We start from the raw sequence: 15484 nt of genomic DNA on the forward strand, positions 1-15484 counted from the left end.
ACCGCGCAGTTCCTTTTGCTCCAGACGTTTGAAACCTGGCACGAGCTCGCTGGAACGGTTTGTAGTGCCTCCCCATCCCACCCTGACTGAAATTTACTGTAAGGGTAAGACGTCTCAAATGCTTTATCAGTTATCATACCCAGTAATACAGGATTCAAACTTGTAAAGTGGATGCTAGTCCAATACTTTGCGAGGAAATGCGCCATGTTTGCGAATTAGCTTAACTTTATGGTTAGCACAAAACACATTAGCAAGCTAAAGCTAACTTTAGCAGGATGACTTGGAGGGGACCGGGTGCTGGATCAGTCTATTCACTGGGTTTATGATATTGCTTTCCACGCCGCTTTAGATGACAGTGTATGTTATGTTGTTATTTCGGGACAGTCGATCTAACATCTGTTCAGTGCAACTTGATATGAGTTCCTGCTAAATCCCGACCACCATGTGCTTTCATTTTAACTCTCAGAACACTAGACAGCCTTTACACTGTTAGCTTGAACAGTAGACTGCATAAAAACAGACCTGGAGTCGGCGGGGCCAGCTGAGCTAATGCCAGATTGAGGCAATGTAGCTAGTCAAGCTAGGTTAGCTGCTAGTAAGCTAACGTCAGACTCAGCGGTAGACGGAAAGCATGAATGACTGAAACTAGCAGAGGACCTGTGAACTTAGTATTAAGAACTGTTGTTGGATACATAAATCAGTGAGACGTTTGTTAATCACTGCTTATTTTAGTTAAACGATTAAACTTTGCACTCATTAGACAACTTAAATTATTGTGATCCAGAACCAACACATATTTTGATATCGCACGTCAATTATGAGTACAGACTTACTCAGCAAATTGCTGCCAGTCATTAACTCTCTTTTATTGATTCACTCAAAGGTTTCCTTGGCCTTTGTTGCGAGCATGGAACTCAATGACGCTAACTTACAGTCCCTCACCGAGTTTCTCAGGAAAACACTCGACCCAGACCCAGCAGTCAGACGTCCAGGTAATACCACTTACCGGTAATGACATAGCATTGACTTGCATATTTTAATACCGTTTCTAAATGATACTATTACCATATCCTGGCCAAGTATTCACTTAATTGGTCTATCTCTGCTTTGCAAAACCTGTTTCTATCCCGATTTCTATATGTATTTTTTCTTTCTCAGCGGAAAAGTTCCTTGAATCTGTGGAGGGAAACCAAAACTACCCCCTATTTCTACTCACTTTGCTGGAGAAGTCTCAAGACACTGTGATTCGTGTTTGTGCTGCTGTTACATTCAAGAACTACATCAAAAGAAACTGGCGCATTGTGAGTCGCACTAAGTAACATCAGGTTTCGATGTTCTTGTTACTCTATGGGACAAACTGTATACAATGTAACTTTAAGTGTCAAGCATGAACTAAACCATTGACGTAATAACATTGTTGATTATTTTTAATTTTATGGACTATTTCTCTGATAGATTGAAGATGAACCAAACAAAGTCTCAGATCCAGACAGAACGGCGATCAAAGCAAACATAATCAATTTGATGTTGAGCAGCCCAGAACAGATTCAAAAACAGGTAAGTCCTCAAGTCACTGTACCTTTTTGCTTTATTTTTAAGGAAGTACATTTGAAAGTTTCAAATTTACTTCCTTTTTTTTAAAGAGGACCTATGATGCTTTTTGACTTTTATGACCTATAAACGTTGTTATGATGATTCATAGTCATGCTTAACCATACTAAATTATCAAATAATGACTTACATGCATTTCGACGTATTCCCTGCTGACCGTCTGGTGTGTCTGTGCAGAGCACTAAACACTATTCTAGCCAGTCGAGAAGTCACGTCTTCAAAGCGGTCTACCCTTTCATAATTCGTGATGTCGCATAAAAATTCGTGACGTGACCACGCGGATGTTTCCATGTATGGTAATGCTGTCACTTCCCTGTTCGCGTCTGCCTCGCGCCCTTATAGGTCCATGCTCGCGCTTCCCGCCACTGAAAGTGTTCCGGAAGGAAGGTAACCAATCACAACGGAGTGGGGTTTGCAAGAGGGGGGGGAGGGTAGCGGAGATGGCCGATGCACAGGCGGAGGGAGCGGAGATTGCCGAAGCACACACACTCAAGTGTTGACAGGATGTGCTGGATCGCCAAAATAAGAGAAAGAGCTTCCCGAAAATCTACATAGTTTTTTGTGATGTGATTCGTGTCAGGTTGCTCTATAGCAGTGTAAAACAAGAAATTAAGACCAGAAAAGTAGTATAATAGGTCCTCTTTAAGGAAGTAAATTAAAGATGTGAGAGATGCTAAGCAAAGCCCCTGTTCATTCCCATGCATTTCCACAGTTAAGCGATGCCATCAGTATCATAGGAAGGGAAGATTTCCCTCAAAAATGGCCCGATCTGCTAACGGAGATGGTGACACGCTTTGGAAGTGGAGACTTCCACATCATTAATGGAGTGCTTCGTACTGCACATTCCATCTTCAAGAGGTAGGGCTTAACTTTAAAATGGTTAAAAAATGTTCCCCTCGTGAACTTCAAACAGAAAGTTTCAAATCATTTTTGCCCTTTTTTCCTCTAGGTACCGCCATGAGTTCAAGTCAAATGAGCTTTGGTCAGAGATCAAACTAGTACTGGACACATTCGCCCTACCTCTGACAGAGCTCTTCAAGGTTCGGAACGACTTTCATTTCAGTTACCACAACATTTAAACATAAAGCAGTTACTCTATGACACTTAACAAGTGTCAACATTTTATTAACATAATTATTACAATTGAACCTTTTCTTGTTGTTTTTTTCTCTTTGCTGCAGGCCACTATTGAGTTGTGTCAGACTCATGCTACAGATGTCAATGCTTTGAAAGTCCTCTTCTCTTCCCTCACCCTTATCGCCAAGCTCTTCTACAGCCTTAACTTCCAGGTCAGCTCAATTTGCTTTGTATGTAAAGACTCAATTGTTTGGGAGAGTTCCATTGTCTCTAAAGGTAATCCTTTATTTCCCCCAAACAATAGCAAATCACGATCCACCTTCTTTGTGTGTGGTTTCCCCTTTATACATTTTGGTGGCATTTTTTTGCTGAGGAAGTCTTTGAAGCTGCAACCAAGATCAGTGTTGATCATGAAGGATTGCTAGCCGTTTTTTTGGTTCTTAATAATGAGGAAAGTCTTGCTGATGAATGTCTTTCTTTTTTGAAGACTTGATGTAGTATACAGTTGTAAACCTCTGGTAGTCATGTATGCAACAAAGACAAATATAGAGGGAATAGCAAATGTTTAGGGACCCCGTAAGTTGGTTTGAAGCTACAACTGTTGAACGCGTTATTGGTTGATTGTGTACAGTTTTTGAACAGCTTGTAAACACTGTTGTATGACCTAACCCTTAGCATTTCTATGTAGCTTTCATTGTTGATGACAAGGTTTTTGTCTTTAACATGCATGTAGCCAATAGCCATGCATACGTTTTTTTCTTGGTTCTCCTGTGGCACATGTGATAATCATTTTATGGTTAAAGTTTTTTGTAGGAATTGTTTTAGAGACTAATTGAAGCCTGTAGTTAAAATTGTACACTATCATCTTTGCCTTCAAATGTACACTGTATTGCTACACAGGACCTTCCAGAGTTTTTTGAAGACAACATGGAAACCTGGATGACCAATTTCCACGGCCTGCTGACTTTGGATAATAAACTTTTACAGACAGATGTGAGTTTTTTTATATATCGTGTTTGTCTATGTATGTGTGTATATATATGTATATGTGTATATGTATATATATATATATATATATATATGTGTGTGTGTGTGTGTAAATATACAAATTTGCAACACTGCTGTGCTATGAAGTGTTTAAAAAAGAAATATGGGAATATAAATGCATGTCTCTGTACAACTCTGTAGGATGAGGAGGAGGCAGGTCTCCTGGAGCTGCTGAAGTCTCAGATCTGTGACAACGCTGCTCTTTACGCTCAGAAGTACGATGAAGAGTTCCAGCCGTATCTGCCCCGCTTTGTCACTGCTATCTGGAACCTTTTAGTTTCTACGGGCCAGGAAGTCAAATATGATCTGGTGAGAGCACTGATGCCTGATAAGATGGGTTGTTTTTTAAAGCCCCCCCCCCCATACTAACAGTACACCTTGTCTTTGTTGCAGCTTGTAAGCAATGCTATCCAGTTCTTGGCATCCGTCTGCGAAAGGCCACACTACAAGCATCTATTCGAAGACCAGAATACACTCACTAGCATATGTGAGAAGGTCATTGTGCCCAACATGGAGTTCAGAAGTAAGTAAATGCTTTTTTCATTGAGTTATCAGATTACACCTGGAAATGTTGTCGGTAGTTGGCAGATTTAGGACTCTACTTGCTTGGAAACAAACTTATACTTGTATATTGTGTGATTCTGACCAGACTGCCCTCAATGTGTTATTAGGTGCGGACGAGGAGGCCTTTGAAGACAACTCTGAGGAATACATCCGAAGGGACCTTGAAGGATCTGGTATTGATTATAAATTATTCACCTAATGTAACCATTTCCCATAACAAACATGGGGGGGAAATGCAGTTTGTCCTCACATTTTGAGTTTGATTTTGTTTGGGAAGTTCAATTTCTAGTATATAAGGTTATTGGAACTCCATATGCACAGTTATTTGGTCAGTTGATTTGTTAGTTGGAATACATATATATACATGCATTCAAGAGAAGGTTTCCACATAAAGCTGGGAAATAATAGACGGTTAACAAAAGTATGCCATTGATAACCATTTCCCCATTGTTGACCTGTTTTCCTATCTTTCCCCAGACATTGACACTCGTCGTAGGGCGGCCTGTGACCTGGTGAGAGGCCTTTGTAAGTTTTTCGAGGGCCCCGTCACAGCAATCTTCTCTGGCTACGTGAACTCGATGCTGACAGAGTATGCAAAGAACCCTGCGAAGAACTGGAAACACAAAGATGCTGCCATCTATTTGGTCACATCACTGGCGTCTAAAGCACAGACACAGAAGGTTATTTTGACTTTCATTTTTAAACGCTTACTTTACTGCTAATTAAATAAACATTAAATACTGTTTTAAAATAACAAGCTCATTCATTAAGATGTCTTCTTTTTTTCACCAGCATGGAATAACACAAGCCAATGAGTTGGTGAATCTGAATGAGTTCTTTGTGAACCACATTCTCTCCGACTTAAAATCCCCCAACGGTAAGAATTATCTACTAATGTAAAATTACAAGTGTATGCTAGAGCAGCAAGCTCGCTTCAGAATTTGGCTGATCAAATGAACCTATAAAGGCTTTTAAACTTTATTAACCTATTGTTTGCTGCTCGCAACATGAAACAAACTGTGGTTAAATGTGAATGTCCAAATGTATTTGTGTATACACAATAAATAACATGAAGCATCACCTGTCATTGTAGTTAATGAGTTCCCAGTGCTGAAGGCAGATGCCATCAAGTACGTCATGATCTTCAGAAGCCAGGTATGAGCTGTTACTTTCGCCACCACTTGTATAATTTCAAAAGCCAAACTGTATGAATGATAGCGGTGATCTTCTATCCCTTTTGCTTCAGCTTCCTAAGGAGCAGCTGCTGCAGGCCGTCCCTATGCTGATAAGTCACCTGCAGGCTGAGAGCACTGTGGAGCACACTTACGCAGCCCATGCTTTGGAGAGGCTGTTCACTATGAGGGGCCCCAACAACACCACACTGTAAGTATCTCCAGTAAAACAATACTAATAGCTATAAGCTCACCCGGAACTGTTTCCCAAATTCATACCTAGTGTGCAGTTATTGTACATGTGCACTATTTGACTTGTCTAATAAAATTATGCTTGCATGAGCATGGCAAAGTGTCAAAAGTCTGCTCAGAGTTTTGCAGCTATCTGTGTTGCTAATAGCCCATTATATTAGCCAATAATCCCTCTTTGTATGTTTTCCAGTATCACTGCTGGAGAGATGACACATTTGATTGAACAGCTCCTCAACAACTTGTTCAAGGCATTGGCTCTTCCCGGTTCTGCAGAAAATGAATACATCATGAAAGGTAAACCTGACTTACCACTGTCATCTATAAGCTCCTCATTAATGTTCCTCAACTGCTGTCGGACAAATTCCAGAGTTATTTTTAGTAGCCTCGCCATATCTTTGTTTTAATTTTTTCTTTCTTTCCTTAAAGCCATCATGCGCAGCTTCTCCCTGCTGCAGGATGCCATTGTTCCCTACATTCCCACTCTGATTGGCCAGCTCACTCATAAGCTCCTCCTAGTCAGCAAGGTAACACACACATTATTATTTATTGATACAGATTAGTTCTTTGTTTATTTAGGGGAGACAGAGGTTACCACTATTCCAAAATCTGTCACTCTTTTGCAGAATCCCAGCAAGCCTCACTTCAACCACTACTTGTTTGAGTCGCTCTGTCTGTCTGTGCGGATCACCTGTAAGGCCAATCCCACCACTGTCAGCAGCTTCGAGGAGGCACTCTTCCCTGTCTTCACTGAGATCCTTCAGAATGATGTCCAGGGTGTGTAAAAAAAAACAACAACATAAACCTTCAATGTGTGTGTATAGATGGCGGTGCTATGCCGATAAACGCCGCTAATGGCTGGGAGAAGCAACCCCACTCATCCTCTTTGTGTCCTCTCTGTTTCAGAGTTTCTTCCGTACGTGTTCCAGGTGATGTCGCTCCTCCTGGAGATCCACTCCAACTCTATCCCTGATTCATACATGGCTTTATTCCCTCACCTGCTGCAGCCGGTGCTATGGGAACGCACAGGGAACATCCCGCCTCTGGTGCGTCTGCTTCAGGCGTACCTGGAGAAAGGAGGCTCCTCCATTGCCGGCGCTGCTTCAGATAAAATAGTAAGCGATGGCACTGTCGTCTTCGGCAGTGAAAATCATAATGTTTGAGGGAGGGTGATGAGTATGATTTGTATCCATTTGTCTTATTCTTAGTATTGTGTCATGTATTCATTGTGTAACCAGAAAATTGGCCCTGATCATCTTTTTCCCTCTCAGCCTGGCTTACTTGGAGTTTTCCAAAAGCTAATTGCCTCTAAAGCCAACGACCACCAAGGTTTTTACCTTCTCAACAGCATCATAGAGCACATGCCCCCGTAAGTTGATTTAACAGTCAAAAGTAAATAATTTTATAGCCGATCATCTATAGGATGTAAATGTGTGTGTATGATGTTGGGTCATGACATGCTTTGTTTTTCACTTTGCCAGAGAGTCTATCATCCAGTACAGGAAACAGATCTACATTTTGCTGTTCCAGAGGCTCCAAAGCTCCAAAACCACCAAGTTCATCAAGAGTTAGTACAATGATTTCATTACCAATACAGATGTTCTCTTAAAATCTATTACCGGTAATATTTGATAAATAACCAAGCACATGCCTTTTTACAGTTACCTGTTTTAGTGTTCACTGTATGCTTATGCTGAGTTTTAATTGTTAGAGTTTTATTATTGTTCCGTCTTTCCCTCAGGTTTCTTGGTGTTCATCAACTTGTATTGTGTCAAATACGGAGCTATTGCACTGCAGGAGATTTTTGACAGCATCCAGCCCAAGTAAGTGCATTTTAGTTTAACCTCAACATGTTAGATGAAAGTACACTGATCTCTGATTGCTGTTATTTAGTAGGTTAGTACACCAGTGTAACATCAGTCTCTATTGAGAGTAATGCCACAAAAGATTAACAAACCCTTTTTAAATTGTAACTATCCAAACCTTTTTTTTATCAATGTAAAAGCACCATTGTTGAGAAATTGGACATATTTAAAAGGAACACTCATGCCAAAACATTGATTATAAAACACTCAGCCATTTTCTAAGTTTTATAGGTGGCATGTCATGAAGATGGAATCTATAGTCAGAGATAATGGGCGACTGTGGCTCAATTGGTAGAGCGGGTCGGCTGATGATCAAAGGGTTGGAGGTTCGATCCTCGCCCTGCCACCTGTGTCATAGTTGTTGTGTCCTTGGGCAAGACACTTCACCCACCTTGCCTCGTGTGAATGTCGATAATTAGCCCGCTATCGGTGTATGAATGTGTGTGTGAATGGTAACGTGTAAATGGGAACAGGTCTCCCTTGCAAAAGAGTCTTCGGACTCAATGGGATATACCTGTATAAATAAAGGTTCAAAAATTTTTTTTTACAGTTTTTTAATCCTGTTTGCTTTTTTGTGTTGCAGAATGTTTGGTATGGTATTGGAGAAAATAATTATTCCAGAAGTTCAGAAGGTGTCTGGACCAGTGGAGAAGAAGATCTGCGCTGTTGGCATCACAAAAATCCTTACTGAATGTCCTTCAATGATGGACACGGAGTACACTAAACTCTGGTAAGAAATCAGCCTGAAGTTAACGCAACCAATGCGATGTCAATGAAATTAAACAAAATCCGTAATTTAAGGTTGGGCTCATGAATGCCAAGGAGGAAATCGTTTTGCATTTAAAATAAGCCAAGCAAAGTTAAGCTACCATGGTGCAACAAGTACAATGTGTGTCAACACATGTAATTTAAGCATTAATAAACTGGAAGTGTTTCAGGTGTTTCCACCGCTGCAAGACTTAGCTGTGATCTGAGCTTTAGAGGGTAAATCCCTGCAGAATGCTTAGTGTTGGGGGGCGCCTTTAGCTCAGTTGGTAAGGCGTCCCCCTCCCGGGCCGGGCCCAGCAGCAGACCCGGGTTCGTTCTCTGCATGTCACTCCCCTCTCTGCCCCATTTCACCTCTGTCTCTCTGCACTATCAATAAAGCATAAAAATGCCCAAAAAATATCTTAAAAAAAAAAAAAAATGCTTAGCGTTTGTCATTTAGCCTACTGTTGTCGTGCACTTTGAGGTGTGTCGACGTCACCTTGTCATTTTGCGTTTTCAGGTTCCCTAGCATTTGGTTGAAATCCAAAATATTGCCAAATAAGCGCGTTTGCTTTCCACTTGAAAAGCCAAATCCTCCACCATTGCATTGTTGGTAAACTCTCCTCTGGTTATGGGAGACTCCGAGTGTTTTCCTTCATTTTGTCCTGAGTAAAACTAGAACCAACCATTTGGTTTTTAATGTTTTTGTTCAGGACCCCTCTTCTCCAGGCGCTCATTGGTCTGTTTGAGTTGCCTGAAGATGACAGCATCCCAGATGATGAGCACTTCATCGACATCGAGGACACGGCCAGCTATCAGACAGCGTTCTCGCAACTGGCCTTTGCCGGGAAGAAGGAGCACGACCCGATCGGAGACGCTGTGGCAAATCCCAAGATCCTGCTGGCCCAGTCTCTCCACAAGCTTTCTACAGCCTGTCCAGGACGGGTATGTTAAGACATGCAGGAAATATTCAGCAATGTATGCCAAAACTAATCTTCTGCGGTTAATCTTAAAAAACAAACAAAGTCAAAATAGTTTTGTATGGAATAACAGAAAAGTTATAATCTTCCATTGATGATGGGACTGTGCAGAAAGCAAATCAGTTATTTTTGTCTCAATCTTTCTCGTGCAGGTTCCCTCAATGCTGAGCACCAGTCTGAATGCAGAAGCCCTCCAGTACCTACAGGGGTATTTACAGGCAGCCACTGTGCAGTTGGTTTGAAACAGACGTGATGGTGTTGAATTAATAAGGTGACTACAATACGCTGTCGGAGTAGCAACAGTGAACTCGCGACACACGACAGACCTGCCTCAGCTGAAATGAGTCGTGACAGCTTTGGTTTGACACCACAGCTTATGACAGATTTGCTAGAGAATAAAATGTTGCCCGAATTGAGGGTTGTGTTGTTCTCTGATGGAGTTTTTTTTAAGGGTTTTTAAAGACACTACCAAGAGTTGACCCAACTGAGTAAATTAAGGATTTGAATGACATCTTCTCAAACAATCAGTTTATTTCATTAACAGCAGCAGCAGATGTATATTCAATATTATTGTGGAAGCTGAACATCTAAATCGTAATGGGGGGGGGGGGGGGGGGGTGTCTTTAGCTTTTCTTTTGTATGTTTGAATTCATACTTGCAGTTGTGGAGACTGTATTCTCTGGCTCAAACATAGTGCTTCATATTTTTCTGTTGCATGTTTCCTGTAGATTTGTTTACGTCTAGTCTTTGTTTCTACACTGTTTGTTAATGTCTATGTGAATAAAAGAGGCACTTGTACAGATCTGTTATCTCTTTTCCATCAACAATTCTTTTTGATTGATTTTCAGTTGTGGAATCTTAGTAGCTCTTTGGCCTCCAGTAGAGGTTTGTAAAATATATATATTTTTTTATATTATGTATTAAAGGCCCTTCGGTTATTAACCACCATAGATGACTCGACTTGCAAACAGTACCATTGGGCTGTGAATAAGGCTTTCCTTTAGCCCAGTGTAAATATAAACATGCAGATGTTGGAATTTGCCCTCAGATGACATTAATCCATTAAGAATATACAGTGTGAGCCTTTGGTGTCGGCATTGGTCCATAATTTAACAAGGTTAAACGGAGAGAGAGGCCTCAGGAGGATTTGATGTGTCCATTTGAGGTCTTAAGTTCAGTGTTCTGGATGAAGGGTAGCATACATTTGTCACCTCCCATGAAGCGATATGTCGCTAGATTGGCCTCCCATGGTAGCAATCTAGAGAAGAGAAAAACAAATCCCACATTAATTTGTCGTCTTTGTGTTGATACATTGCTGATATTGGCTTTATTACTGATTATAATCATTCTGGGAAAAACAATCCAATCTATACTCACGCTCGTGTGAGGAATGGAATGTACATAAGACGTGGGATGCAGATCATTTGCTGTTCAGCTAAGATTGCTTTCATAGACTGCTGGACAGTGTAGAGTGGATCAAGGGGTGGAATCAGACTCCGAAGCTCCTTTCTGATAAAAAAAAACAAATTAAGAATGTATGATCTGTTATTTTCCAGTGTGTTAACTGAAAAAGGTTCAAATGACAAATGGTGGCATCTCACCTGATTTCACAGCCTGCAAACATCCCTGTGTCCACAATATAAGGGCAGACCAAAGTGGTTTTGATGCCATCCAGATCTTCTGCTAGCAAGTCATGTGTCAGTGACTCATGGAAACCAACAGCTCCAAATTTACTGGCACAGTAATCCTGGAAGAGGAAAGTAAATACAAGCCGTGTGATGTGCATTTCTGTGTGCTCTTTAATGGTTTGTTTAAGGATTTATCTGTTCAGTTTGCGGTTGGGGAAGTCATGAATCATGTGTCTTACCTCTACACACGCTGTGCTGAAAAGCCCAAGTGCACTGGCAATGGTTACAATGTGACCATGGTTCCTTGCTTTCATCTGAGGCAGGAAGGCCTTTGTCATCTGTTAAATAGAATCAAAGAAGAGGATCTGAGTAACCCATCACGCCCAGGGCAGGCTCAACATTGGCATTTTTCACAGCGACCCATTGTGCCCCCTTACAAAGTTAATGCAACTGACCAAATGGTATGGTATCTGACGCCGTTTATAGGATTACAATCAGGTGAAGTGTTCCAACGTATGCAAACCAAATATTTGTTAAACATGCAGCAGCCTATGTTTGGCTCTGTAAGCTTGCTTTCATTTGCTCAAATGAACATTTTTTTTATTTATTTTTTTTAAAGATATTTTTTGGGCATTTTTTTTAATGCTTTATTGATAGTGCAGAGAGACAGTTGAAATGGGGCAGAGAGGGGAGTGACATGCAGAGAACGACCGCGGGTGGGAATTGAACCCGGGTCTGCCGCTGGGCCCGGCCCGGGAGGGGGACGCCTTACCAACTGAGCTAAAGGCGCCCCCCAAATGAACATTTGTTAAGGAATATGCAGCACAAAGGCAGGGAATCACTGAAAATGAGTGATTTGTAACTTGGTTAGTTTGTGATTATGAACCATTCACTTATAGAGTCACTGCTGTTGGGTTGGTTCTGCTTTTAACTGTGTTTAGGCTGTGTCTCGAAGAGGGAACTTTTTTTTGGTATGTCATTGTAAGACTTATAACTTAAGCTGGAGCTTAACTTTAAAAGGCTGCATAGGAATACACAAGGCTAAACACATAGAGAGTGAGAACCCAAGGTTTAATAAGGCCACAGCAGCTCATTTTAGCGCATGTTGGAGTATGGTCTTAGGGAAGCTGCCAACAGAGAGAGTCCTCCTTTGCCCTATTGTTTGGAAGTTGCTTTCACTAAAATGATGACCACCCACTTTATACCAGCTGTATGTCTTATCCTTGATATATGGGGCTTAACAGCTTATACCCTTTGATTGTATGACCATGACTGGGGCTTTAAAGGGATCAATGGCAGAATCACATGCTGGCTTAACTGGTGGGCTCCTTTATTTCTGGGGGTTTGAGTGGACGAGATTACCTACTGCCACCTGTTTTTAACCTTATGTCAACTGGGACAATTAAACAGTCGTGACTGAGAACATACTGTAGCGTGATGTACCAGCGCTGCAGCGGCACAGGCTGCTCTGATCCCTTCACACGCCAGTGCACACATTTACTGACCCGAGCCGGCGGCGGGGGACAGCAGTGACTGCCACGGTGAATAGATATTACGTAATTCGCGACAGGCTGGTAGTACATAGGCTACATGATGTTAGCTCTTCATGGTGTAACCAAAAGTGGAGCCTTCTTAACAGTTTCACGTGTCTTGCGCGTAAAAAGGTGCGTGCGTCAAATTCTCACCCAGAACAGCGCGTGGCAGTTCACCAGCAGGGTCCTCTCCAAAAGCTCGTCGGGACAGTCCAGCAGCCTCCGCCCGGCCACCACGCCGGCGTTGTTGACGAGTATGGAAACTTCCCCGACCTCTGCTCTTACCCTGTCCGCCGCCTCGTAGATGCCCTGACGCTTGGACAGGTCCACAGTGTACGTGTGCACACGAACCCCCAGCTCGCGCGCCAGTTTGGCGGTCTGCTCATTGGCGTCCGTGTTGCAGTCCCACAGCACCAGGTGCGCTCCCTCTTTGGCAAACTCCAGAGCGAACAGCCGACCCAGTGCGCCCCCGGCCCCTGTTATCAGACAGAGCTCCCCGTCAATGCACTTCAGCCTCGGCGGGAGGAAAGTCTGTATGATAGCGGCCACTATGGAGTAGGTGAGGTCGATGAGCATCAGCACCAAGTCCACTATAAATATCATGATGCTCCAGTGAAGACCTGTACTCCACAAGCTGACCAACAAGCTTTCGGAGTATATATTGTTTCTCTGTCTGGCGTGGGATTGGATGGCCATTTTATGTAATGTGTGTGTGTGTGTGTGTGTGTGTGTGTGTGTGTGTGTGTGTGTGTGTGTGTGCGTGCGTGCGTGCGTGCGTGCGGGTGTGTGTGTGTGTGTGCGTGTGTGCATGGGATTAGGACGCCACTGATGGTGGCCACCAATAGAAGAGCGTTTTGTCTGATGACCGAGGGGCTGACGACTGACTAACACGTGCACATACATAACTCGTTCAAAAACAATGGCTAAACAAGACTGAGGCAGGGATTAGGATTAGTCCAGAGAGCCAAAGCCACCATAGCCTAACCCAAGATGTTATATCGATCCCATAGTATGGGATGTATTAAGCATCTGCAGGCCACATTACCACATATATGTGTATTGAACCAACAGGTTTATAGTTTATTAGAGATTAAGTCCATAAAGGTTGGACATAAACACCTTCATTGATCAAATCCTTTCCATAAATCCACCATTTCACATTGATCTTGAGTCCCTTTCTGCTTGAAATGATAGGGTAACATTTTGTTTTTCAAGTCAGTCTTTCAAGATTAAATGAAAAACGTTTTAGTTTGATAAAGTTTTAACTTTAGTGTGTATTGATTCAAAAATGTTCCCCAGAATGAAGACTGTGGATTTATTCCCCATCACTAGATTACAGCACCATTACATCCGACTGTTTTAAGGAAAGAGACCTCTTCACCAGAATGGAGATGAGGAATGATGACAGTGATCAATAACTTTTACTTGAACACATAAGCATAATAAACATGGAATAATAACAAAGGACTCTGTTCAATAAGGTGTATCCTCCTTTCAGTGGCTCTTAAAACCAAATAGCTGTGGTGGTTACTGTTGCTTTTCTGTCAACACCCTAAAACATGAAGGTATCAGCAGTGGCGGACTCAGACTGTTTGAAGGGCAGGGGCGAAAAAATAAAAAGGGCACATTATGGACAACATGGGGCCCCACCAGCGCACACAGTGGCTTTTCTAACTTTATGGTGTTTTGTTCCCCCAACGGGGCCTTAAAGGCAGCGCTGCCTTGAAGGTCCTATCCCCTAACCTTAGCAAGCGCTGCCTTGAAGGTCCCATTCGGGGCAGTTGTTACATCTCCATGTAGCACTTAAAAAAAATTGTTGGGCTTATACAATTAAACGTGGGGTCTGGGGGTCCCCCCCAGAAAAAATGTTGCTTCAAAGACACTGTTTCCCCTTATTCTAGCGACTTTATAAACACCAAAATGAGTTGTTCACATCATTGTGCACTTTCACATTTTAGCCTAAGAAAGGAGGATGCCTTGCTGCTTTCATCCTTACTAACATTTAAGTAAAAATTTGACAGGAGAAAATTCAATGTGCCGCTACCATACAGTCTTTGACCGCTGACAGCCAGCTACGGAAATATTGAAGGAAGTTTTCCTTCATGTTGAGGTGATAGCTGACTATTATCGTCTCTCTTGCATGAAATGACCTACACTTGAATGATCTTGAACGCTCAAAAAATGTGTATACATTTTAAACGGATTATGCAAACTGAAAACATGTTTTTCTAGCTTTGCATCTAATTGCGCTTTTCCACTATGGGTACTGACATACTCTTAATCCGCTTTTTGCTTAGTTATCCAGTGGAGATTTGAGTACCACTCGATGTAGCTGTTTGTCATGGCGACGCCACATGAAAGCAACGCCTCTTTCGCATTCCCCGTTCGTCAGCTACCAAGGAGAGGAACGTCTGCACCTCAATAGCTAACCACAACATGTTTTATTCGGTTTGCCATATTCTTGCTCCAGAGTGCACATCATCATCATTTAGGCCTATTGTATGGAGGGGCAACCTAGGGCACTCATTCATTTTTGTTCACGTGTAAAGGGCAGCCAATAAGGCACTTTCTCTCATTTTCACCACAATAGAGGGCACTTTAGCACACTTTTTCAACCATGGGGGCACTAGACGGGCAGAAGAGCACTAGAAGGGCACTATAAGGACCAGGCGGGCAGAAGGGGACTATCAGGGCACTAGAAGGGCACTGGAAGGGCACTAGGGTACTATAAGGGCACTAGAAGGACCAGGTGGGCAGAAGGGGACTATCAGGGCACTAGAAGGGCACCAGATGGGCAGAAGGCCACTAGAAGGACCAGACGGGCAGAAGGGCACTATCAGGGCACTAGAAGGACCAGACGGGCAGAAGGGCACTATCTTTTTCATCCATTGAGCCTCGAGGGGGGGCGGTCGCCCTCCCTGCCCCCCCCCCCCCCCCTGAGCCCACCACTGGGTATCAGTGTGCCAAAGTGGGTAAGTTATTTTGCGGTTACATAAAAAAAAGTCCCTTCGT

General features: G+C 42.6%; 2 protein-coding genes across 2 annotated transcripts; one reads left to right on the forward strand and one right to left on the reverse strand.

Moving 5' to 3' along the window:
• Positions 1-4: 4 nt before the first annotated feature.
• cse1l (CSE1 chromosome segregation 1-like (yeast)) lies at positions 5-10106 on the forward strand. Its single transcript, XM_080026784.1, has 25 exons — positions 5-104; positions 884-992; positions 1159-1301; positions 1456-1557; positions 2324-2469; positions 2561-2651; positions 2793-2900; positions 3589-3681; positions 3877-4044; positions 4129-4258; positions 4407-4472; positions 4777-4979; positions 5092-5176; positions 5393-5454; positions 5546-5682; positions 5914-6017; positions 6150-6247; positions 6347-6497; positions 6627-6835; positions 6992-7089; positions 7202-7287; positions 7462-7543; positions 8169-8315; positions 9046-9277; positions 9465-10106. Exons 2-25 carry the CDS (start codon positions 908-910, stop codon positions 9552-9554), a joined length of 2916 nt encoding a protein of 971 aa, XP_079882910.1. The 5' UTR covers positions 5-104; positions 884-907; the 3' UTR covers positions 9555-10106.
• A 343-nt stretch (positions 10107-10449) lies between these two features.
• Positions 10450-13075, reverse strand: LOC307249046 (retinol dehydrogenase 10-like; the record flags this gene model as incomplete). The annotated part of the gene is made up of 5 exons (XM_080025646.1): positions 10450-10570; positions 10690-10821; positions 10914-11059; positions 11180-11278; positions 12626-13075. The coding sequence occupies 5 exons, from the start codon at positions 13073-13075 to the stop codon at positions 10450-10452; spliced, it is 948 nt and encodes a 315-aa protein (XP_079881772.1).
• Positions 13076-15484: the final 2409 nt, after the last annotated feature.

Source organism: Ammodytes marinus, assembly GCF_949987685.1.
Source record: "Ammodytes marinus genome assembly, chromosome: 4".
In the NCBI taxonomy this organism is placed as follows: domain Eukaryota; kingdom Metazoa; phylum Chordata; class Actinopteri; order Uranoscopiformes; family Ammodytidae; genus Ammodytes; species Ammodytes marinus.